This window comes from Pyrus communis, chromosome 12 (assembly GCF_041283825.1).
Source record: "Pyrus communis isolate YQ-2024b chromosome 12, ASM4128382v1, whole genome shotgun sequence".
In the NCBI taxonomy this organism is placed as follows: Eukaryota; Viridiplantae; Streptophyta; class Magnoliopsida; order Rosales; family Rosaceae; genus Pyrus; species Pyrus communis.
The window spans coordinates 22,721,404-22,746,982 of NC_142576.1; the positions used below are offsets into that span (position 1 = coordinate 22,721,404).

The window sequence follows — 25,579 nt, forward strand, 5'->3', positions numbered from 1 at the left end:
TCTCACACCTACAAGCAAAAATGTATACTACTAAACTAGCGGTCAAAGTATGCACAATTTATTAGAAAGGAAAGGGATCCTCTCCGGATCCCTTCTACTAAATTTACCAAATCCATTAATTTGGACCATTGAAATTTGATCCAATGGCTAAAAACAGGAACCCTTTATAGTTATAATAATTTTAACCGTTGGATTAAATTTTAAGAGTCAAAATTAATGAATTTGACGGAAGGGATCCTTTCCTATTAGAAAACCACGGCCGAACGAGATTGGGTCCCACATATATAGAGCCCTCCACTGACACGACGATCCTGTTTCCTGTTTCGTTCTCATATAACGACGTTCGTTCGTTTCCCTCCGCATTTCGACGACGGACGAAAAGAAAATGAACAACTTATTACGCAACGTCTCTCTCATCCGATGTCTCCGTCACAACAAACCCGTGCTCTGAAATTTAATCGCACGTTTCGCATTTTCTCGCTTGCCAAACAGTCACTGACAAAGTGAGGGAAAATCCGGCGAGAAAATTTTGAAAGATGGGGGTTCCACAGGCAATGGAGGCCCTGGAGGCGAGAGCTTCGTCTATGAGAGACGCGCTGCACAAAAGCCAGACCATCACCGACAACATGGTCGCCATTCTCGGCTCCTTCGACCACCGCCTTTCCGCCCTCGAAACCGCCATGCGTCCCACTCAGGTCAGTCACCTCGCTTTCTCTCTCTCTGTTTATTTCTCTGCTTGTTTCCCGAGAAACCTGAGGAAAATGTCACCTTCTTCATCGTCGTTCGGAAATGTACTTGTTTACAAACGCTGCGTTCGTTCGTCTGGTGTAATTTATGTCTCTTTTGGTTTGATATATATATTTTTTTCTTCATATAATGTAAGTATACGTAGATGGAGCTGATGAGATGTTAGACTTAATTGACATAAATTCAGGATTTTGATTTGGGTTTCTTTGTGAATTGGTGAAAATTGTGGATGGTAGATTAGGACTCATTCGATTCGGAAGGCGCATGAGAACATTGATAAGACATTGAAGGCTGTAGAGGTTATATTGGGGCAATTCGACCTCACACGAAAGGTTAATTAGCTCTTATTCGATTTGTTGATGCAATGTAATTTGTAATTTGTTCTTGGTTGTTGACGTATATGAAGAATTTGATTGGAAAATGTGGCGGTGTTGGTTTAGGCAGAGGCTAAAATACTGAAAGGGCCTCATGAGGATTTGGAAAGCTATTTGGAAGCAATTGATCAGCTGAGAAGCATCATTCATTTCTTTAGTAGCCACAAAAATGTTAAGAGTAGTGATGGGGTGCTTCATCATGCCAATAACTTGCTTTCGAAAGCCATCTCGAAGCTCGAAGATGAGTTTAGACAGCTGCTCACAAATTACAGGTTCGCTTTAATTACGACTAAACATCTTTGCAAATTTCAGTTACCATTTCCTGCTTTCAACTTACTATCAGTCAACTGTTAAACATGACATGCAAGCATTGAATTTTGTTTACTCTTTCCATTGTATCTAGTTAAGCCTTTTATATTTTTGTTCTTTTGTAATTCTTTTTCCGTCTCGGTTGAGGAAGTCACTCTGTAATTTTTGATCTGGAAGTTTGAATTTTGTACAGAAACATTGTCTCAAATACATGAAAAAATAAAGAGTAATTAAAAAAATGAAGATGGTAGTTAGCAAGTTGAATTCACTATAAAGAATTTGACTTTACCACAGCTTTGTCAAGCCAACAGATGTGATACGATCTAAGATTATGTAAGATTCTTGGTGCCCTATTTTTGTTGATAAATGTTGACGTTTTACTTCTTGTAGATTTCAAGCGTAACAAATTTGTTTTGGTTAAATTCAACTTTTTAGTCCTGGCCTTACACCTCATAATAAACCTTACTGTTTCTTCTTGTTCATCGTTTCCTGTCTCTCTTGTTTGCCATATTTCCTGTTGTACCATGCCAATCCTATGATACGATATCAAGACTGACAATCAATGAACTCTGAGGTTATATCCCCTCAAGTAAGATTTTTTTCTTTCGTATTTCAGCAAGCCTGTGGAGCCTGATCGTCTATTTGATTGTCTCCCTGACTCTCTACGACCAGATCCATCTGGACAGAAAAATGATGCTGGTGGAAAGGTTTCTGAACACCCAAACAAAGGTTTAAAACCTGTCATTTACACACCACTAACGCTTATTCCCCCAAGGGTTCTGCCATTACTGCATGATTTAGCCCAACAAATGGTTCTAGCTGGCCATCAACAACAGCTATTTAGGACCTACAGGTGAATTCTTTATTTCTTTTGTGTGGTTTAATGTTATTTGTCAGTCATATGTGATAATTTCTGTTCTTAGTTAAAGTAGATCTTTAAATAATAGGTGTATTCATTAGGATAAAGAACATACTCAAAAGTTTTCTTCATAAAGTTCCTCTTGCTCTCACCTTTTCTCCCTTTTCATCTAGAAGAGTTACAAAATAGTTGCCTTGGTTTTCTGACCGCTTGATGCTGACCAAATTCCTGACCAAGATTGAGTTATTTTATATGAATTAAAATGAACAGGTAACAAAATGATGTACTTTTAATTTCCAAATAATGCAGCCTAAATTACAACTAAGCCATGAATTCATTTGCCTGGTCATGCTTTGACCTTGATGAGATGGACATAGTCCATGTATTTCTTAGCAATGTACAGATTATTGGTTTTCAGATATTATGATTTCAATAATTTTTCTTTGAGAAGAAAAGAATACTAGAAAAAGAAGAAAATGGTGGTGGAGATTTTTTTTTTTTTTTTTTTTTGCATTTATTCTCTAAATAGGTTTGAGAAATATTTCTGTTTGGTCTTTTTCCTTTCTACATAAGATACCAAAGAGGGAATGAAGGATATGACTATAGATAGGGAAAACTGGAAGGAAAGAATTCCAATAGCCAACCCCACTTGTTTGAACTTAAGGCTTGGTTGAGTAAGTGCATCAATTCAAATCTTTCTGATCTTTGTTTCACATATTATTCATAGACTGACAAAGATGTTCTTATAGGGACACTCGTGCTTCTGTTTTGGAGCATAGCTTGAGGAAACTAGGAGTGGAGAGACTTACTAAAGATGATGTCCAGAAAATGCAGTGGGAGGTTTTAGAGGCTAAGATTGGGAATTGGATACATTACATGCGGATAGCTGTAAGAAATTATGAGTTTTAGCTCAATTAGTTGTAAATGGCTTGTTTGTTGGTAGCTTTTGCTTCCTTATCTACAGTTATTATCCTTATTTATTTCATTACTTCTGTACTGTTTAAAACAGGTGAAGCTGCTGTTTTCTGGGGAAAAGAAAATCTGTGATCAAATATTTGAAGGTGCTGAGACACTTAAGGATCCATGTTTTGCTGAAGTTACTGCAAACAGTGTGGCTATGCTCCTCAGTTTTGGGGAGGCTATTGCCAGAAGCAAGAGGTCACCTGAAAAGTTGTTTGTTCTTTTAGACATGTATGAGATAATGAGAGACCTTGAGTCAGAGGTAATGAAATTTTAGTAATTGCATAAAAATTAGACCATGATTATAAATTTCTGAAATTGTTAGTTGTGTGCTTGATTAGACATTTTGAGAGTTTCTTGCTACATAATGTTTGGGGATTCATGGCAGAAATTTAAATCCTTTTAGATATGGACATATGGCAATTAATTTTTTGAATGGATAACAAACACGTACTCACATACTCAGTCACTAGTTTATGTACGAGATCGTTTTGGTTAAATCACTTAACCAACTTGCATAAGATGTTTCTGAAGTCCATCCATTCTGCTAATTTGGGACAAAACATGCAGTTTCTCACTCTTCACTGTAGTGCTGGCTTCTATGTGAATGTGAAAATGATGAAATGGATGCTATGTTGCTGATATAAATCCTTGTTAAGACCTTAGTATTGGTTTCTTAAATCATGGCAGAGCTTGTGTAAGTTTGAATGAGGCCGGACAACACCTTAGAACTCAACAATAAATAGCCTTTAAATTCACAAATTCATAGGTTTAATTATATAAGATGATCACTGGAGTAAATTGAAGGCCAAAAGGTTGGAAAGTATTAACATGGGGGTAAGTGTAATAATGTCAAGCTGAGTTCTTCTAGAAATTTATATTGCAAGGAAACTATAACTCTTAAAGAAAGTAGAAGGTCAAAATATCAGTTTAGTTCTCGTCTTTATCTTTATATGGTCAGCAAATGTCGGTTTAATACTTCCAATGAAACGATCGATGGTAAAATATAATTCTTATATTTTACTTTTCAGATTGAGTTACTTTTTGGAAGTAAAGCTTGCATGGAAATGCGGGAATCTGCAGTAAGTTTGACAAAGCGTCTAGCTCAAACAGCCCAGGAAACTTTTGGTGATTTTGAAGAAGCTGTTGAAAAGGATGCCACAAAAACTGCTGTTCTTGATGGAACCGTCCATCCTTTGACAAGCTATGTGATAAACTATGTAAAGTTTCTTTTCGAGTAAGTAGTTATTCCTTTTCTTTCTGATTCTTGCTATTTTGTTCCTTCTCTGAGGAGATTGCAAATATAATAACTTTGAAGCATTCATGATTGCTGATGTCTTTGAGGGTGATCTGATATACCGTATATTTTTTTTTGACCCTATTGCATTTGGTAAATTCTCTGCTTTGTTGAATTGTTAGTTACTTGGATTGTTTATCTCCACGTTGGCAGGTTATGAGGGTGATGTTTAATTTATTAGTAAACTGGAAAAAAACACCCCTACAACTATAAGTTTTATAGAAAAACACTTTTAAGAGCTCAATTGGAGTAAAAAGCCCTTCATCCATCCACTTGTCATGCACTAATTGATTCTTAGTTGTGAAGTTATTTTGGTATTACAAACTAAGTTGGGGTTTCTCTAAAATATTGAGTTTGAAGTGTTTTTTCTCTCTAAAGTGTGATGTTATCTAGGGCTTATATGTGTATCAAGATCATTGCAGTAATTTCCATATCAATTAAAATATCCATCAGCTAAGCCATTTGCCTTTTTTTGTATCTTCCTTTTCTCCCAATCCCAAGTTCGGTTCTCTTTCTATTTTTCTGGTACTTTTTTCACAGTAACTGTGCAAACATCACAGCATGACCGTTTAAAATGTTCACAGTTATCAGTCTACACTGAAGCAACTTTTTCAAGAGTTTGATGAAGGTGAGCCAGAGTCTCAGTTATCAAAGGTTACTACAAGGATTATGCAGGCTCTTCAGAACAACCTGGATGGAAAATCTAGGCAGTATAAAGATCCTGCACTCACTCAGTTATTTCTCATGAACAACATTCACTATATAGTGAGATCCGTGCGGAGGTTTGTTCTATAGTTATTCTGCTCCTTGAAAGATACTGATCCTATCTGCATGCTACTACTGTATTAACTGATAAGTAATTATATACAGGTCAGAAGCAAAGGATTTGTTGGGGGATGACTGGGTGCAGATACACCGAAGGATCGTGCAGCAGCATGCAAATCAGTATAAGAGGGTTTCTTGGGCAAAGGTTTTGATTCTTTGCTTGTACTATTCCTCCACCATATTATTTCTGTTTTCTTTTGATGCTGCCTTGTTCCCTGGTTTTGAATTCTTGTTAGATATTGAGCATTCGGGATTTGTTTGTGTTGGTCATGTTTTCGTTTTATCAATAGCCCGAATTTACCCTTTATTCGAAAATTTCACAGTATATCCATTCATTTTGATATTTTCCTCGGGACACTTGATCATGTGGCCTTGATCCACTCCCCTGGCCTCCTGGTCTCGACTATTTTTTAATCTGTCTATTCTTAATACATTATAGATGATTATGGTATTCATATGTTTCGAATAAACCATTAGAAGGTGTTGAAGTATGGCAACATCTTTATCCGCTATAACAGCAGTAAATGGGCTCAACTATTGTCAAAATTTCAATCTAAAGTTACAATGCTCGAATTATTCTTCCTGTTATTTGAAAATCATTCTCATATGCTCTGGTGTCTTTATTTGATTTTTGTGATGCAGATTCTGCAGTGCCTTACCGTTCAGGGCGGAAATCCATCAGGTGGTGATAGCAGTTCACTTTCAAGAGCAATGGTGAAAGATCGGTTCAAGACCTTCAACATGCAGTTTGAGGAGCTTCATCAAAGGCAATCTCAGTGGACAGTTCCCGACAGTGAATTGCGAGAGTCTTTAAGGCTAGCTGTTGCTGAAATCCTCTTGCCCGCTTACAGATCATTCATCAAACGTTTCGGGTATGTTTTCTCCTATTTTCCAACATTTCCTTTGAAAAAGATCCATAATTTCTGCATTTCTGGCATCAACGTTGACACGCATCGTGTTGCAGGCCTATGGTCGAGAACGGAAAAAACCCGGGGAAGTATATAAAGCTACGTCCGGAGAATATTGAGTCAATGCTGAATGAATTTTTCGAGAGTAAGTCGTGGGGAGAACAGAAGCGATAGGTAGTTGACATACCTGTTTTGAGAAGCAGGGACTTAGCTTCCAATGGTAGTCTTCGTACAATTTAAGATGAGGTTAAATAATAAGCGATGTTATATGCCCCATGTAAAGCTTTCAATCAATCATTCAAGTTCTTTTTACGTTTTTGATTTTCAGCTACCAAATGAGAAAAATGTAGGAAATATTCGTTTCTGTGCAAATGTTAAAAGAAAACATAATACGAGATAATTGCTATTAGCACTTTTAAATAATTATCTCGTACTTTTTAAAATGAGAATAGTGTGGTTATTGTTTGAGTATAAAATTTGTTTTTACGAGTATTTCTTCTTAATTAATATATGTACATACATGTGTATGATGCAAGTACACCACATGTGTTATGTATGAAGAGGAAATACACAATGTGTACAATTAATGTTTGTAGAGACATGATTAACGACTACAAATATGCCTCTTTTCAATACACGAAAAGATATTAAAATAAATATTTAAAAGCTATTAGAATCCAGTCGAAGTTGGTCGGCTAAGCCCTCGTGCTCAATGCGAACCTTTTCCTCTTAGTTCATTCCCTTTCTGATAAAGGTTGTTGATTTGACTGCTGCCAGAGGATGAGTTTTCATCTTGCAACTCAAGCTTTTATTCCTCTGTAACTACTAAATTGCCATTAGAAAGCAATTGTCTTTTGTAAAAACTCTATTGAATTACCTTCTTTAACGTGGAAGAGGGTTTCTTTGCCGCCATGGTGCCACGTTATAAAGCACTTTTGAAAACTTGGGCTAAAGGGGGCTTCTTTGCCGCCCATTATGCCACGCCATAAAACACTTTTGAAACCTTGGGCTGCACACTGTTCATTTGCAACAAAAAGAAACACCCATCAACATATTAGTTAAAATCCAGTGAGTTGGGCCTTGAACAATGGGACACTTGATTTCAGTCCAAACACTTTCTTTTTCTCTATTTCTTTTAGTCCAAGTCCATTAGAAAGGTTCAAGTCAGTCCGATCAAAAGTCCCATGAAATTGAGTAGGAAATGGATGTTTACATTCCTAAAAGTATATTTTTCAAGCTAGCACACCAAGTGTTATAATATAATTGGTTCGAATTTATTTTTTTAATCAATTGTATTATTATACTTAATGTACCAGGTCATGTTTCTGGCACACTGAACAATCTCTCTGTTTCTACAAAAAATTCCAATCGAGTTCATTTCCAAGTATTTGTTTTTGTTTTTTTTTTAAAAAAAACTTAAAAAAAAAAAAAAAACACCCATGAAATACACATTGCAGCTTTTTTTTTTTTTTTTTTTTGAAAACTAAAAAACTAAAAAAAAAAAACACCCATATAGTTAACAATGCAACTTCACACCCACCCACCCAAATAATACTCACAAAAAAGGAAAAGGATCAGTAGAAATTTCGTGATTGTGACCGTTCATCATACATTGTGCAGTCAATTTTCATTAGGTATTATTTATATTTAATTTAAATTTTAAAATTTTGAAATAATTTTTAATCGCACGATGTACGATGAACAATCACGATCACAGAATTCTTAAGATTAAAAAAAAAAAAAAGATGTAGGCCATGCATTCACATTTCCCAATGCCATCTGTCACATTATAACCAACAATGCAACTTCACACCCACCCACCCAAGGAGGTGGATTGTCTGCCTCCCATTTTCATACTTTTCCCATGCCATCTTGTGATGTGTTATTACGGTTAAGCCATATTAATATTTTATATTATTTGTTTTTTTTTATAGAAATAATAAAACAAAAAGTAATAGGAATATAAAATGTTGACAAGGTTTAACCGTGACCACACAAACAGAAGAGCATGGAGAAAGTATGGAAATTAGAGGATAGACAATCCACCTCCCCCACCCAAATAATACACTCACAAAAAATGCTATAGGCCATGCATTCGCATTTCCCAATGCCTTCTGTCGGACTATAACCAACATGATTGATTCTCTTAATGAGGATTTTGAGGATTTGTTTCATCGTACATTGTACGGTTAATTTTTGTCAGATACTGTTGTATTTAATTTTCAATAAAAATATTAAAATAATTTTTGATTGTACGATATACGATGAACGGATATGATTTACAGATTTCTGGGATCCTCACAAAGAGGATTCGACGAGGATCTGAATTCTCTATTACAAATAAACTCTCCAAATAGAACTACGATAGTGCACAACCCACGACTTCAACCCTGTCAAGATTCTAGTGTGACAACCACCAAAACTCTCTCTCAGGACATGGCATCCCCTCTTAGACGATAGCGTTGCAGTAATAAGCTACATAAGAGCCCTATCATGCATCTTCCATACTTTGTAATCATCCGACTCAATTCTTGAACCAACACCATCAGATGAAACTTCAGAATCACTCGAGTATTGAGGCGGACAACAAGTCGAGCCATCAACAAAACCCATTATCCTCTATCCTTCAAGCATCAATTGCATTTGAAAATGCCATTGAAGATAGTTGGAATCATCTAACTTAATCGACATAGATGATGATATAGAGGAAATCAACCCAGTAATTGGAGACTGCAAAATTTGCAGTTGAGAAGCTGTAACCATTATGAAGAATTGTCTCTGAGGAATAAAAACAAACACTTGGTAGGCAATAAAAACCCAACCGAATTGAAGAACTTAGGAGTGAAGAGAAATGCCCAGAAAATCACAGAGAAATCACACAAAGATAAGAGATGAAGCAGAAGCACAAGAAACCAGAAGCGAAGAAGCTGTGTAAGCAATTCAGGCGATTGATACCATGTTAACCATACTAGTATTGCACAGAGAAGATTAGAAAAGCTCAGAAGGAAGAAGAAGATCGAAGAAGAAGAGAAAAGAGAGAGAGAGAGAAATCTTTATGCATATAGTTTTCTTAATGATTTTGATCAATATAGTCACTATATATCTTGTGTAAGATTTAGTTACAATTATCCTTATCTTCTAAATCCATTCAACTTGGACTAATTAACTAACCAACTCTTGTTTCTGGCAAAAAAAGTATACATAGTTTGAGACTGTACAGTTTGATGGATGTAGAAGATTCTTGCAAAGCCTTCTTCGATCTTCACCATTTGTATATGTTGAAAGAATGTTGCAAGTGTTGTGGAAAAATAAAAGAAATTATTGAACGTTTGTGCCTATACTTTAAACATAGTTAACTAGGAACTAATTAAAACGGAGTTTCACCGCATAAAGAAAATAAACAAAAGATCCTTAAAACAGTGGAGCTAACCAATTGATCAAGTTTTAATTCTTCTTGCATTTTCATACATACATGAGCTACTGATGATTAAAAAACTCATACACACTCTAATAAACATACAAATTAGCTCATTTTTAACCAGTATGTTAATTAATCTATTAAATGTTGATGTGACTTTTGCACTTTTGTGGACTCCACATGTCTAAGCATTTTTTAAGATCAAAAGAAAATTTATTAAGAACAATTAAGAATATGTACAAGGGTGGCTACTTAGTACTACGGTCTAGTGATATTACTCTTTACTTGTAAGTGAGAGGTCTTAGGTTCGATTCTCGCTAAAAGCAAATTTAAATAGTATTATTGCTAGCCCATTGTAAGGTTAAGCTCATCCCCTTCCTTTTAATGTAAATAATATCGTAAATATGTACAAGAGTAGACATGCAAATGTAACCATGAGGTCAAACATACCAAAAAAAGCACCACAATTTCACAATTAATAATTCATAAAGAATACAATAGTTCCTTACCTATGGAGATTCCAACCAAAATGACCACAATTTCATAATTAATAATTCATAAAGAATACGATAGTTCCTTACCTGTGGAGATTCCAACCAAAATGAAAGATGACACTTATGAGGGCTAAACTTGCATGTTGTAGAACTACCCATAAAGGCACCAAGAGGAAAAGACCACATCACCCTCTGATGATAATAGGATTCTCAGCAAAGAAACACTGATATGAGTCATATCTTCTACAGACATCGAGCTTCCTCTACATATATAGTTCTTTGTCATATGCACAATGTAACTTCTATTTGAGAGCAAACACTTTGTGATTTGTACAAAGACTTTTGGGACGACAAGGAGATTAGGATTAGCACATGTGGTAGACTTTTCTGGAGTTGTATTACTTTGGTATTCAAGTAAAAAACGTTCTTACATAAACTAGAACTCTTATAGCTGATTTATGCATACGTGATTTTCGGTGATAAGGTTTATCTTTGATGAGGTTTTCTTGATGGGAGGACTCCTAATCAAAGACCATTGCATACAGTATATAACTGAGGTCCCTACACTCTCATTAAACACGCAAGTTTACATATATACTCTAGCCCCATTGAGTGAGCCTTGCTTTCGATTAGTGCAGAGTTGTAGAAGAACTTCAGTTCCTTGCCTTAGTTCCTCTGACGATGTCTTCCACATGTTAGACCAATAGAAAATAAGCACATTAATCAACACTTTAGTAACAATCCAAACATCAACAATCACATCATTTGGTTTACAAATTTGATCTTCCTAACATTACCCTTTTCTAACTAGCGTAAACCCATATGACATGCTTTATTTATTTCTTTCAAAAGATAAGACTTTATTGACCTATATATGATTATGCCTAAAACATTAGAAAAGATTTTATTCACCTCTGGCTAAATAATCTTTATTTTATAAAATTTTCACATAGGTAGGTCATTAACAAGTTATTAGTCACGGTATTTATCTTTTATAATATTGAAACAGATCTTAAATTCGATTTACCATGTTTCCTAACAGGCGCTAGGTCATTACTATTTCAACTACTTTCTACTTCTAGCTTCACATTTACCGCAGTTAATCATTTTTTGTTATCAAATGACTGATGTTTAGAAATTCCACTAGTTTTTTGTTACTCCCTTTGTAAATTTTGGTTATAATAAATTTTAGTTTATAACGACCTCTACTATCTAGTTGTTATTCAGTTTTAACCTTTCTCCTTTATATTACTTTCCTTCCCCGGTTCATTTCTTCATCTTCTCTCTCTCTTTCCCTCAAAACCCCTAATAAGCTCTGACATTATTACAATAATAAACTCCTATTAATCATGGAAATTAGTAAAACAGCACAGTGCTCCGTCATCCTTCCGCTGCTCCCGGTTTCACACAACCCTTTGATTTCAAACCCCTACCTACCGCATCCAATTACATCGAGATGGACATCGAAATTAGTACTTGTCCACCGTGTTTTATTACTTGCATTAGGGATTGTCACCTTGATATGCGTTGTCATGGCCACATCCCTCCTTCCACAACCCCCAAAATTCCGACTCAACTCACTCTTCGTGTCCAAACTTAACGTCTCAAGAGGAATGCTAGGTGCCAACTTTGACGTAACTTTCACAATAGAGAACCCTAATCTGGTTTCATGGGTGCACTTCAACCGCTTAGATGGTTCAATTTTGTGCAAAGATAACGCTATCCTGACGTACTCGTTGGAGCCATTTGTATTGGGATTGAAGCAACAAAGAACCATGCGCGTAAAGATATCGACGACGGGGCTACAAGATGTTGGTCAAGCGATTGTGAAGGAGGGGGTGTTGGACGAGATCAAAAGGCAACGGGAAGACGGGGCTGTGGATTTAAGCATGGAAATGTTTGCTTGGGCGACGTACAAGACCGGTTGGTCGGGAACGCGGTCTGTTATAATGAAACCTCAATGTTTGGATTTGAGGGTTGGCTTCTTGCCTAAAGTAGGGTTTGGTAGCTGGATTAGTGGAGGGCCTATGACGTGCTCAGTTCCCATGCTAATTGACTAAATCAGACTTTTCTTAATCAAATAGCCTAATTAGGTTTTATCTTTTTCATTTTTTTTTAAGGTGGCACAAGCAGGGAGCCCAGATTTAGCTTTTTAATTTGAGGTTGTAATGTAATAGTTCGATGCAGAATTAAGGATCTTGCAATTGCAAATTAATCAATTGGGATGAAGCCTTATTTGTGTTCTTATTTGGAACCTGTAGCCAAGCATGAGTAGAAGGCATATGAATAGAGGCGCACGACACGACACGAACAACAACAATCAAAGCAAAGTTAGATAAGGACGTAACAAATTGATAGCCACCATGCTAAGTCCCTCGCAAAGCACAGCTGACTTTTTAGAATTTTTTTTTTTTTTTTTTTTTTTTTTTTTCGGAGAGGTTCTGCTTTCAAGCATGTTTTTTAGAAGCACACAATTTTTTTAATAAAAATATAGTTGCTATCTAGAAAAGTATTGAAGTGATTTTCTTCCAGAAAGTACTTTCACATGATTTTCTAACCCAAATAGGGTTTGTTTGAAATTTGTTACTCGGAGAGTTAAAATTGATTTTTAAGGTTGTAGATCCCTCCTTAACACTCAATGACTCATGCCTTTTGGCTCAACTAAACGCATAGAGTGCATGCCATAACTGCCGCTTCAAATATATATGCGTATCGTCTACATGGGTTTTTTTGTTTCTCAAGTAACACGTACCACGTCCGGGGCATAGAACCTGTTCTGCTCCGACAAATCATGTACTGTCTAGTCCTCCTAATGCCTTGACAATTCCAGCATAAATCCGTGGAAACTCCTCTAGACCAGTCTCCTTGGAACTCACCATTCCAACTCCTCTTGGCTACTACCATATCACTTGCAAATACTTGTCTTGTTCGCTTACACCTCCAATCCTCAGGAGAAGCCATTCCAATTATTGGTCCCAAGTTAAATGGGTTTGGGTCTTCTTCTGCAGTTATGACAACATGCATTTCACTGAACCCCCGGCTGAAAACCCCAACAATGTGTTCCCCTTCAGAGTCTCTTTTTTTGGTATCTACTTTTTATTCTCTTATTCTATAAAGCACATTTTCCTTAATATATATATATATATAATTGCACATAATATAACATATGAGCGAACACAAGCAGTGTTTCAAAACCATATATTTTCTCCTAGTTTTCTTGTCACTTAATAATATAGTCTAGCAATATTCTTCTTCACTTTTAAGTAAGAGGTGTTAAGTTCGAATCCCGTAAATGAAGAATTCGATTTCAAATTATTATGACTGACTTATTGTACTATAAAGGACTTGTAGGTAATTGTAGATACAAAGAAACTGGAAATAAATGAAGAACTTAAGAGATGGAGGTTTTAAGATTTAAAAGCTTGGGATCAGTTTTGTCTATTGAGTTGAGTGTCATTTGCTTCAGTTTGTCTTTCATTTTTATAGAATTCGAAGTCAACCTACTACAACACGCTTGTACCATTGGATTTGATTGCTGACAAAAAATTAGAGTAGGGTTGGGGCGGGGCTCAAGCATGTTTAGCTTTTGTCTTTGCTGCTTGAAATCTATCGCATTAATGACTTGTTTATTAATCCGTAATCAGAAAAACTGGAATTGAATTGAGGAGTTTACACACATATCAGTATCATATCTATCACACACATATTAAGCAATATATATCATGATTCGAAATAAGCAACACCAATATAATTTCGAAAAGTAAACAGGTGCATGCTCAATGGTGTTCATATAATCAAGGCTTATAGAAATATGAAATCGAGATTGAGCTTAGGGTTACGTGGTTGGCGTGACCAAACTCCATAACACAACGTCAGTGACTCCTCTCTGATAATCTGTTGTAGTAAATGTTATTTAGAGAGAGAAAAAAAGAAAGATGGAGAAAGGGCTCAGTTGTCTAGCTTGATTGATTTCCCTTTAGCCTTGTGTCTTATTTAGATAAATCATATAGGTTTTTGTTCCCCTCCAAGTAATACAAAGGGTGGTGCTATCCGTACGGTCCATTTTACCTCCCATACATTTCTTGTTAATTTTGTCCTTTGATTTTTTCATTCATTCAATCTCACAGCAGGAAATTAAAAGAGGTGTGTGACAGGTAAAAAATGAGGTGTGGATAGCACCAAACATACAAGGAAAGAATCCTCTACGTCCAGTAGGATTCCTACTTCTTGTTCACACATTCACATTTAGCTTAGAAATTCTAGTAGTTATTTTTTTCGTTATAAAATTCTAATAGTTATTCATTACTCTCTTTTAACAAATGTCAGTTTTGCAATACATTTCAAGTAATAACAACTACTACCTCAAATGGCGCATCTCTTCATTTTCATCTCTCTTTAGTTGTTATTCAGGTTATGTCAAACTTACTGTAGTAGTTATTCAATTTTATCTTCTCCCTTTTAAATTAACTTTCTTTCACCCATTTCTTCATTCCCATATCTCTCTCTTGCAAAAACCCTAACAAGAACTAATCATGGAAAATCCTGCAAAAGCTCACCCCTCAGCCACAATACCATTACTCCCAATTTCAAACAACTCTTCAAACCCCATTCTATCTCAGTCGATCACGTCACGCTGCATTGCGAAATTAGTACTTGTCCACCGCGCTTTACTACTTGCATTAGGGACATTCACGTTGCTATGTGTGGTCATGTACACATCCATATATAATTCCAAATCCCTCAAAATTCGAATTGAATCACTTTTCGTGTCCAAGCTTAAAGTCTCAAACACATCACTTGGGGCAAATTGGGATGTAGCCTTCACAATAGAGAACCCAAATATTGTTTCGTGGGTTCGATTCAAGTGCATAGATGGTTCAATTTCATATGAAGATACTCTCTCTCGAAGTTCCCTGTTGAGCCATTTGAATTGGGACTCAAGGAACATAGAAGGTTGCCGGTAAAAATTTCTACAACCATGTCACATGAATGTCAACTGGCGAAGGAACGGATTTTTTAAGAGATCAAAAGGCAACATGAAGATGGTGCTATGAATTTTAACGTGCATTTATTTGCTTGGGCTACGTATAGTAATGGTTGGTGGCGAACACAAGATGTTACGACGGAGGCTCAATGTTTGGATTTAAGAGTTGGCTTCTTGCCTAAAGTTGGGTTGGGTAGCTGGATTACCGGAGGGCCGATGACTTACTCGACTGGTTCGCATGCTAGTTGATTAAATGTGATTTTTTTTAATTAGTACTAGGGTATAGTTTGAGATTGTACAATTTGATGGATGTTGAAGATTCTTGTAAATTATGAACGTATCAAAGTTGAAGGTAAACCTTCTTTGATCTTTTCCATGTGTATACGTTGAAAGAATGTTACAAAGTGTTGTGGAAAAAAAAGAGAGTAAATTATTGAACGTTTGAGCTATTACTTTAAACATACTTAACTAGGAACTAATTAAAACCGAGTTTCACCACACAAAGAAAACAAACATAAGATCGTTAAACACACAAATTAACTTATTTTTAACTATAGTCTATTAATGAATCTATTAACCGCTTGACTTTTGCGCTTTTGTGTACTCCACATAGACTAAACTTTTTCTTTTAGATCAAAAGAAAGTTTACTATGAACAATTAACTAATAATGTAAATAAGGTAGACATGCAAATGTAACCAAGAGGTAAACATGCCAAAAGAAGCACCACAATTTTACAATTAAAAATTCATCAAGGATATGATAATATAGTTCCTTAGCTATGTAGAACCCACTTCCAACCAACATGAAAAATGACACTCACTAAGACTAAACTTGCATGTTGTAGAACTACTCGTAAAGGTACCACAAGAAAAAACCACATCACCCTTAGATGATTTTAGGATTTTCGGCAAAAAAGCACAGCTATTAATTATAACTTCTACAAACATCGAGCTTCCTTGATCTTCCTCCTCATATATAGTTCTTTGTCGTGCGCACAAAGCCACAAGAAACACCAAAACTACCACACTCACAAGGAGGCTAGTCAACTCTGAACACTAACATCGCTCAAAGATTCGAGTTTGAGCAGTAAGACATAGTCACTACAAAGATTCTCTTCAACAAATTGAGAGCAATTACAACCACGAAGACTCTTCTTGCCAAAGAGAAACTGTGGCCACTAAGAGATAGGAGTGGGTTTGGTACGGTTACCCTACCAAAACCCCTATACCAATTACCGAACCAAATTTTTGGTTTGACAAAATCTATTACCATTACTGTGCCAAACATTCAGTATATCGAATTTCGGTATGTCAAATAGTTCGTTTTGCATTGTATGATAATGGTATTTGCTACTTTGTTTTGTGCCACTTTTTTGGGCCAAAATCTTCTTCTTCTTCTTTTTTTTTTTTTTTTTTTTTTTCCAACCCAATTCAAGGGCAAGACTTTTTTGTGCCTTTATCTCATATATTGTGGCCTAAATTCATCAATTATTCATTATTCACAATTCACACGCATATAATAAGTCAAATGGTGCATCAATGGAAATTAAGGTTACAATCCAAATAGAAGTTAAACTTTCAAACCAAATGAAATTGGAGTGGGCCTAAAATTTAAAAAATAAAAATTTCATTGATCAATTCTTCAAACTTGAGTTGTAGAAGCGTTTGGAGGAGCCATTGAACTTCTAGAAGATTGAGGTTGAGCTTGTGTCAAGCCTACATTATAAATAAGGAAAACATAATAGTAGCATTTAGAACAAGAATTAAAGTTGAATACCATTTAATATTATTAAAATAAATTATATATATATATATTATTCATATATAAATAATATATATTTACATCTTTCGGTACGCTATGGTAATACCATTGGTAATTGTATCGTGTACCAATACCGTATCATAGAATTTTAGTTCGGCACAATACCATACCATTATTGATTGACACAAAATCGGTAAGGTACGGTTGACAATTTGATTGTCATGGTAATTTGACAAAAAAAATCCACCCCTACTAAGAGATGAAGAATAGAGGAGAAAAGTTGAATGGATAGGAGGAAAGAGACCAAGAAGGATTGTTACTACTAACCCATGACCAAAAGCATGAGTCAACAACAAAAGATTTTTCTTCTTCTTCTCATTATTTTCACAATCGACTAAGGTTTTTCTTTTTATTTTAAGAAAAAGAATATTAATGGTTTAAAGAACATAAGAAACTAAAATCACTAAATTATAATCTATGTACAATTGAACGCGCAGGCGTTATTTTTATAAAATGTTTGACCTAGGTAAAAACAAACTGATAGTCTTGGTCGAGGATCCCATTTGGATTCAAATGGTGGGGTTCCTAGAGATCCTCACATCCTAACCGTTCATTGTATATCGTACGATAAAAAATCATTTAAAATTAAACACAAATGATATCTGACAAAAACTGACCGCACACAGTATCTTCACCATTTGGATCCAGATGGGATCCTCATCCATTAACAACAAGCTCTTAGGCTTGAGGCTCTCTCCGCCATCCGAATAACATCTAAAGATATGCGCAATATTCTTTATATAAGCATTCGAAGGAAATTTTATCAGAGGCAGATTGTTTGCACTCTTGTTACCGTGTTTTTTCCATCTCCTCATATTTGTGCGGTCACGGTTAAGCCGCGTCTACATTTTATATTCCTATTGTTTTTTGCCTTATTATTTTTATTAAAAAATCAATATAAAATGTTGACGTGGCTTAACCGTGACCGTACAAATATGAGAGAATGAGTAGGGCACGGTAACGGGAGGGCAGACAATCTGCCTCCAATTTTATCATCCTTTGCAACTGATCACGTCAACTAAAAATAATTGGCTAGGCCCTCCCCGCCACCCGACAATATTTCAACGACTTTCTACTTCTAGCTAGACATTAGCGCAGTTAATCATTTTTTGTTATCAAATGACTGATGTTTAGAAATTCCACTAGTTATTTGTTACTCTCTTTTGGTAAATTTTGGTTCCGAATAAATTTTAGTTTATAACGACCTCTAGTATCTAGCAGTTATTCAATTTTACCCTTTCTCCTTTATATTAACTTTCTTTCCCCGGTTCATTTCCTCATCATCTTCTCCCTCTCTTTCCCTCAAAAACCTTAATAAGCTCTGACATTATATTACAAGCATAAACTCCTATTAATCATGGAAATTAGTAAAACAGCGCAACGCTCAGTCACCGTTCCCCTGCTCCCAGTTTCACACAACCCTTCGATTTCAAACTCCTTCGTACCGCAGCCTATTACATCGAGATGGACATCGAAATTAGTACTTGTCCACCGTGTTTTGTTACTCGCATTAGGGATTGTCACCTTGATATGCGTCGTTATGGCCACATCCCACTTTCCACAGCCCCCGAAAATCCGACTCAATTCGCTCTTCGTGTCCAAACTTAACATCTCAAGAGGAATGCTTGGTGCCAACTTTGACGTAACCTTCACAATAGAGAATCCTAATCTGGTTTCATGGGTGCGCTTCAACCGTTTAGATGGTTCGATTTTGTACAAAGATAGCGCTATCCTAACATACTCGTTGGAGCCATTTGTACTGGGATTGAAGCAACAAAGAACCATGCACGTAAAGATATCGACGATGGGGTCACATGATGTTGATCAACCGGTTGTGGAGGAGGGGGTGTTGGACGAGATGAAAAGGCAAGGGGAAGACGGGGCTGTGGATTTAAGCATGGAAATGTTTGCTTGGGCGACGTACAAGAGCGGTTGGTGTGGAACACAGTCTGTTACAATGAACCCTCAATGTTTGGATTTGAGGGTTGGCTTCTTGCCTAAAGTTGGGTTTGGAAGCTGGATTAGTGGAGGGCCTATGACGTGCTCAGTTCCTATGCTAATTAATTGACTAAATCAGACTTTTCTTAATCAAATAGTCTAATTAGGTTTTTTTTTTTTCCATTTTTTTCAAGGTGCCACGAGGCCAGAATTAGCTTTTTAATTTGAGGTTATAATGTAATGGTTCGATGTAGATTAAGGATCTTGCAATTGTAAATTATCAATTGAGATGAAGCCTCTCTTTTTTTTTTTTTTTTCTTTTTTTTTTTTTTTCTAATTGGAACCTGTACCCAAGAAGTAGAATCATATGAATAGAGGTGCAGGACACGACACGGCTAAAAAAATCTGACGTTATCAATTGCTAGTTAAAGTTTAGCCCAGCACCATCAACAACAAAAATCAAAGCAAAGTTCGATAAGGATGTAAGAAATTAATATCAACCATGCTAAGTCCCTCGCAAAGCACAGCTGACCTTTTAGAAGCACGTAATTTTTTTAAACAAAAACTCAATTGTTACTGAAAAAGTATTTGAAATGATTTAAAGTATTTTTATGTGATTTTTTAACTTAAATGTTGATTAATGTTTTCATTTCTTATTGATGACACATTACATGATTTATAAATTTGACATAAAAAGTTTGTCTAACCAGCATTAATCTTATCTTAATTATAAAACAGTATGGAATAAAGGAAATCGAACTCATAACCTGACAGTTAAAAGAAAATATTTTCTCCAATCGTGAAAGTAAATGGTCATAGTCACGACTCACTAGAGAGCTATATTTATCAAAGTTTTAAAGAAAGTTTACCCTACAAAAATTATAATTTGCATTAGAAAATGAAGGTTAATTACGTGTGTTTCACAAAACCCCCTCAGGTTCTCAACATATCACAAACATCCCCTGACGTTTTAAAATCATTTCATCAACCTCCCTCCATGACCAAAAAAAAATCCCTAGCAGTCAAGACATAAGTTATGAAAATACAAAAATACCCTTACGAAGTTAAAAAAATTGACAAATCGAAAGCTGTGTTGCTGAAGCTGAATCAGAAGAAGAAGAAGCAGGTGTCGTGGAAGGAAGGGACGGTGGACAACGAGCTTATGCAGAAGAAGAGCTCCAAAAAGTGCTGCATCTTCCACAAGCAGAAGCCCTTCGACCAGGACAACAGCAACGATGACGAACACCATCACGACCACGATCACGATCACCGCCATCACCCCTCACCTTCTTCTTCAGGCATTAACAGCAACCAGTAAAAGACTGTCGGTCGGAGCACGGAGGCAGAGACATGGGCTGGAAACTGGAGTGGTGGGTGGAGGCAAAGTTGCTTCTTATTGAGCGACCTTAAGCCATTGAGCACAACCAACCAGTAAAAGATGATAAAAGCAACAAACAGAGCGAGTGGAAGAGAGTTTTGTGCTAACAAATTCAATTTGCATTGCCATTAAGCAACAAACAATTCTGCTGTAATGCACAGCCTCACATACATTATCATTATACAACAGTAACATATAACATGACCCAGTTCAAGAAGCCGGATTCCTATGAAGCATGGATACAGATACGGATACGGCAATACAACACGACACGGCGATACGGAAAATCTCTAAAAATTAAGATACGATACGTTATGGATACGGCAAATAAAAATGTATATAGCAACAAAAATATACATTTTAAAACATAATTCATCATTCAAATCAAGTACATTTGAGTCGTTAGACAAGAAAAGTTCGAAATCTAATCCTCTTTAAACTGTAGATGAAGTGTGAGAGTTGTATTCATGGTTTTAATAGAGGTAAGCTCTTTGTATTCAACAACTTTCAATTATAGATGTCTCCTATTAATTTCCTCCTCCTCATTACCTTTTTTGAAAGTGTAAATGTATCCTAAAAGCTGGATACGTGTATCCTAAATGTAGGATACGCGCTGTCAAATTCATGTCCATCAACCAAGATACACGTCGGACGAGTATCCGAAAATATCGGGCAAGTATCGTATCCGATCAAATATCGGATACGGGACCAAATAGAAGTATCCGTGCATCATAGCCGGATTCCTATTTTTCGATACAAACTACAAACTAACACATGACAGCAACCAAGAACAAAACAATAAATAATTTGGTCGTGTACCAATACCATCTCCATTTCTCAAGATGCGGCATGGCATCTACTGTAAGGGTGGTTGGATGGAACCTGGTGGTGGTTCACGGTGGTCGGCGGAGGAATTGGGTTTTGGGATTTGTGGGAAGGAGGGGGAAGAAAAGAGGGAGGGGAAACGAAGAAGAAGAATAGAGGGAGAGGAACCTGGGAAGAAGAAGAAAAATGAAGGGAGGTTGATGATATGATTTTTGTAAGGGTATTTTTCTATTTTCATAACTTATGTCATGATTGCTAGTGTTTTTTTTTTTTTTTTTTTTTTTTTTTGTCATGGAGGGAGGTTGATGAAATGATTTTAAAACGTCAAGGGGTGTTTGTGATATGTTGAGAACCTGAGGGGGTTTTGTGAAAACACAAAAAATCTCAGGAGATGTTTGTGTAATTAACCCTAGAAAATGATCTACCTACTGACCTTGCCCCCTTTCCAAATAATTTGCATTTGTGATCCCAGTTAAATTGTGAAACTCAGAAACAAACAGTAAAGTTAAAACTTAACTGCAAACAAGATGTTTTAAGTTCGATTCTCGTCAAACAGGAATTTAAAACACTTTATTGTTAGCCCGTTATGAGGTTAAGCCCACCTCTCCCCTTTAGTGTAGATAATATCGTTTTAAAAAAAAAATAAAAATAAAAATAAATTAATTAATTTAAAAAAAAAAAAAAAAAACTTAACTGCAAACATGAAACATCGCTTCTCCAGAATAAATTGTTAACGTCCCCAACCCCAACCGTCTTATGCATCTATATATCTTCCCGTACAAATAATTCTCCTATAATATTGTGTAACCGCTGCCATCTTCCATCATTTGTTCTTCTCTCTTTTGATCAATATCTCCACTTTTTCTGTAAGACAGACTCATCACTTAATTATAATTTTCCCCCACCTCCATATAATTGGATTGATCGCTGTCCAGGAAAATTAACCACCACATTCACAAGGTATGATTTTATTTATTTGTTCTTTTTTAAGAAAGTTGTAAAAAATCTTAAATTAAATTGTCAACTCGGTTTATCATAATTGGCGAACGGGTTTTACAATCCAATTAAGTTTCCTAAACGACAGGGATTTCATTATTCAATTTCTGAAAAGAAAGATGGAAATTTACAGACTGCAGTGACAATGAGATGTACATGAAGAAATAGTAAGAATTAACTTGCAAAAATTCAGATTGATATTCCTCTAGTGGCCTGCCTACCACATATTCCTATGGAGTAATGTGAGAAAAGATTTGCGTACTCTGTTTTATTTCAAATTAATTTATTGTTAGAATGTTATTTCTTTTGCCGGTTAGTGAGATAGACTTTTTAGGAACATTGAGTGGTACATAAACAAAGAGGAACAATGTTTCGCCATATGTTTAATATATTATGTTATCAAACTGTAAATCAAGACTAACTATACTAACATATTATGTTATCAAACTGTAAATCAAAACTAACCATAGTAACATAATTTCAGGAAGAGTTTTATATGGCTTCTTTGTGGTGCAAATCATCTCCATATTTCAATAGAGCTCGTGGATATATAGTCCTTGTTTTGATTGTGGTGAGTCTAGCAACCGCCATCGGATTTTCTTTATGGTTCGTTGGCAACTATGTGGATTCAAAGTCCGGTCCGGGGACAGACCCCCTTGTGCTTCGTTTGGATGCATTTTCTCTATCGAATTTTGAAGTTTCAAATTCGTCACTTTCAGCTGAGTGGGAAGCCAAGTTGACATTTGGGAACCAAAATGGCGGCTTAATTGTTACGCTCAGCCCTTTTGCGAGTTATGTGTATTACAAAGAAAGTGAGGCTCTATCATGTGCTTCAGTGGATGCAACGCTGCGCATTCCTCCTAGGAAGCAGAAAACTGTGCAGATCAAGTTTGATTCCACCGGTTGTGAGGGGGAACAGCCGTATGTGGAAGATCGAGTGATGAAGCAGTTGTGTGAAGATAAAAAGAAGGGTTACCTTAGTTTTAGTTTGAAAATGCATATAGATGCTTCCTATAGTATGAAGGAGCTACTGGGAATGGGAACCCAAGTGGCTTTAAATCCCAACTGTTCAGGTTTGAAGGTTGAGTTTTGGGGTTCAAAAGGTACCGAGGGAAAGATAATTGAGGGGCGTAAGTGCTCCATTCCGTTGCCTAAATGATGTAATCTATCTTACTCTACATGTCAATAATGTGAATCTTGAGCTAGTTGCTGCTGTGATATAGGCAAGGGAATGATATTTGGTTAAAGGACCTTTGTTTGTAATTTACGTGGTGATCTCATTGTATTTATAGATACAAACTTTCAAGGACTGTTGACTTAACTCTTCATTTTAGTCTCTCAATTTCAAAATCGACCAATGTGGTTCCTCAAATTGATTACCGCACATCTATTTGTCTTCTTTTAAGTGCTTTTTTTAGAACGGTAATGTCAGTGGGTTAAATTGATAAACATAGCGATAACGCGCCATACTGTCTAGTACATGAATGCTAAAATGATGGGTCTGCCCCCTTGAAAAAAGTAGCAGGGTATTTAGGGCTTAATTTATGAAGATTTTGTGATTTTCTACTCGTTTTTCTCGTATGGTAAAACGGTTATATTTTCTACTCGCTTTTCTTGTATGGTAAGCAACTGAATTTATTTTATTCAATTAATGACATAAATAGTATCGTTTGACAATTTGATGCACTGATTCGCTGAATTTGACTGTAGTTTTCCATATTAATTTTGCTCTAATACTCTCTCTCTCTCTCTCTCTCTCCTCGCAGAAAAACCGAAACAAAATCATGGCTTCTCTGTGGCAGTCCGATCATAATAAGGCACTGTTCGAAGCAATGCAAATCAAACTTGCTGCTGGCACAATTCTCCTCACAGCACTTGCGTTTGCCACAACCATCTGCATGTCGTTGAACTCTGGCATCCGAACGTACCCCATTGCCATCAATCAGCAATCCTTCTCCCTCTCAAACTTAACAAACCCTATCTTGGAACTGGAGAGTGCCGTTTGGGATGCGGAATTGATATTCAGCCAAAACAATGGTCTCCAAGTTGACATCAAACACTTTCAGGGTTTTGTGTACTACCCGAAATTCAAGGCTCTGTGGTGTGCTTCAGTGAAGCCAGTGAACGTTGAGGCAAAGAGGCCGGACGCGCTGCTCATAAGATTTGATATGACAGAGTGTGGGGAGGAATTAGTGTTTGATGTTTTGAGAGAGGAGAATTTGAAGGAGGTTAGTTTGGAGGTGAAGATGGACTTGGTTGTGCCTTATCAATTTGGGAAAACTAGAATTTGGGCATGGCTTTGGGGTTTGAGTGTTGGAGAGACGTGTAGGGAGTTGAGAGTGGAATTTGTGTCTTCGTTTGGAGAGGGGAAGCTTGTTGGTGAGGGAGGCTGGTGTTTCGTCCCCTTGCCTGAGTATTGAGATTTATAAACATGAAGAATTTAATAAGACTTATTTTCTTGTGCCTTGTTGGTTTCTCTTTTTCTCGTTACTGAGTTATCTCACGAACTTAGGTGTCAAGCATCAGGAAAGAGTTTGATTCTCACTCTCCTCATGTTTTCTCCTTACAAGATTCATACTGATGGGGAAGAGGTATTGTTTAGATCCGTATTTCCCTTAAAAAAGAGAATCATATTTTTCACTTGATTTTACAGTTTTGTGAGGTATAAAATTTTGGGCACAAACTAACAATTGGGATTGGCACTTGATTTTTGCAGGATTCAATTTCCTTGTTTTCGTTTTCCAAGGTAAAGATAAAATTACTAGGTATATTTGGTTACTTTTTTGCTAGTGAAGAATGAAAGTTAAATAATGGCAGGACAAGCAGGGTTTTATGTCTATTGAAGGAAAATTTTATTCTTTGTAACGCAAGCGTTAGAGATCAGATACCAAATAAGGTACGTGGCAACTCACTTCTCAGACAATTTGCTTCAAGTTCAAAATTTGGCGCTTAAACAATTTGTTGCGCGACTGTCCACATGCTACTCACTTTTGGGTTGTTAATCCTTTGCGCTTGCAGGTGAACTCAGCACGCTCTCTCTTCATCAAAGAATGGTTATTCCAGATGGCAAATGATCTACCTAAGGTCAGTTAGCTCTAGTCGTGGTGGAAATCTAGGAACAATCTGTTTGGCAAGGGGAGATGGATCCGGTAGAAGGAGCTACCCGAGAATCAACATGGCTAGAGTAATATATATCTTCAAATACCAAAGCAAGCAACGCGTGTGGCAGCGAAAATGGACGGTGCACTTCCGGTCCATGTTGGCTTGAAGTTAATTTTGATGGTGCATTTTGTGAGTCTAGCGGGAAGGGTTGCATCGACATCAGCGTCCAAGATTGAGAAGGAATTTTCTTTTTTGCTGCGGCTGCATCGCCGGTTGTTTTGTCCACCTCATTTGGAAGCTATGGCGGCTCGTAGGGTCATTGACAGGTGTAGTTTGAAGGTG

General features: G+C 36.4%; 4 protein-coding genes across 4 annotated transcripts; all 4 read left to right on the forward strand.

Annotated features, from left to right (window-relative positions):
• The first annotated feature begins 313 nt into the window (after positions 1 to 313).
• Positions 314 to 6,755, forward strand: LOC137744032 (exocyst complex component EXO70A1-like). Its single transcript, XM_068483894.2, has 11 exons — positions 314 to 695; positions 984 to 1,079; positions 1,188 to 1,393; positions 2,047 to 2,283; positions 3,039 to 3,177; positions 3,299 to 3,511; positions 4,281 to 4,486; positions 5,131 to 5,328; positions 5,417 to 5,516; positions 6,014 to 6,243; positions 6,336 to 6,755. Exons 1-11 carry the CDS (start codon positions 537 to 539, stop codon positions 6,451 to 6,453), a joined length of 1,902 nt encoding a protein of 633 aa, XP_068339995.2. The 5' UTR covers positions 314 to 536; the 3' UTR covers positions 6,454 to 6,755.
• A 4,968-nt stretch (positions 6,756 to 11,723) lies between these two features.
• Positions 11,724 to 12,251, forward strand: LOC137744551 (uncharacterized). The gene has a single exon (XM_068484338.2). The coding sequence runs from the start codon at positions 11,724 to 11,726 to the stop codon at positions 12,249 to 12,251; it is 528 nt and encodes a 175-aa protein (XP_068340439.2).
• Positions 12,252 to 18,538: 6,287 nt separating this feature from the next.
• On the forward strand, positions 18,539 to 19,066 carry LOC148692517 (uncharacterized). Its single transcript, XM_088680964.1, has one exon. It carries the CDS (start codon positions 18,539 to 18,541, stop codon positions 19,064 to 19,066), a length of 528 nt encoding a protein of 175 aa, XP_088537090.1.
• A 2,861-nt stretch (positions 19,067 to 21,927) lies between these two features.
• On the forward strand, positions 21,928 to 23,294 carry LOC148692518 (uncharacterized). Its single transcript, XM_088680965.1, has 2 exons — positions 21,928 to 22,099; positions 22,620 to 23,294. Exon 2 carries the CDS (start codon positions 22,632 to 22,634, stop codon positions 23,292 to 23,294), a length of 663 nt encoding a protein of 220 aa, XP_088537091.1. The 5' UTR covers positions 21,928 to 22,099; positions 22,620 to 22,631.
• The last annotated feature ends 2,285 nt before the right edge of the window (positions 23,295 to 25,579 follow it).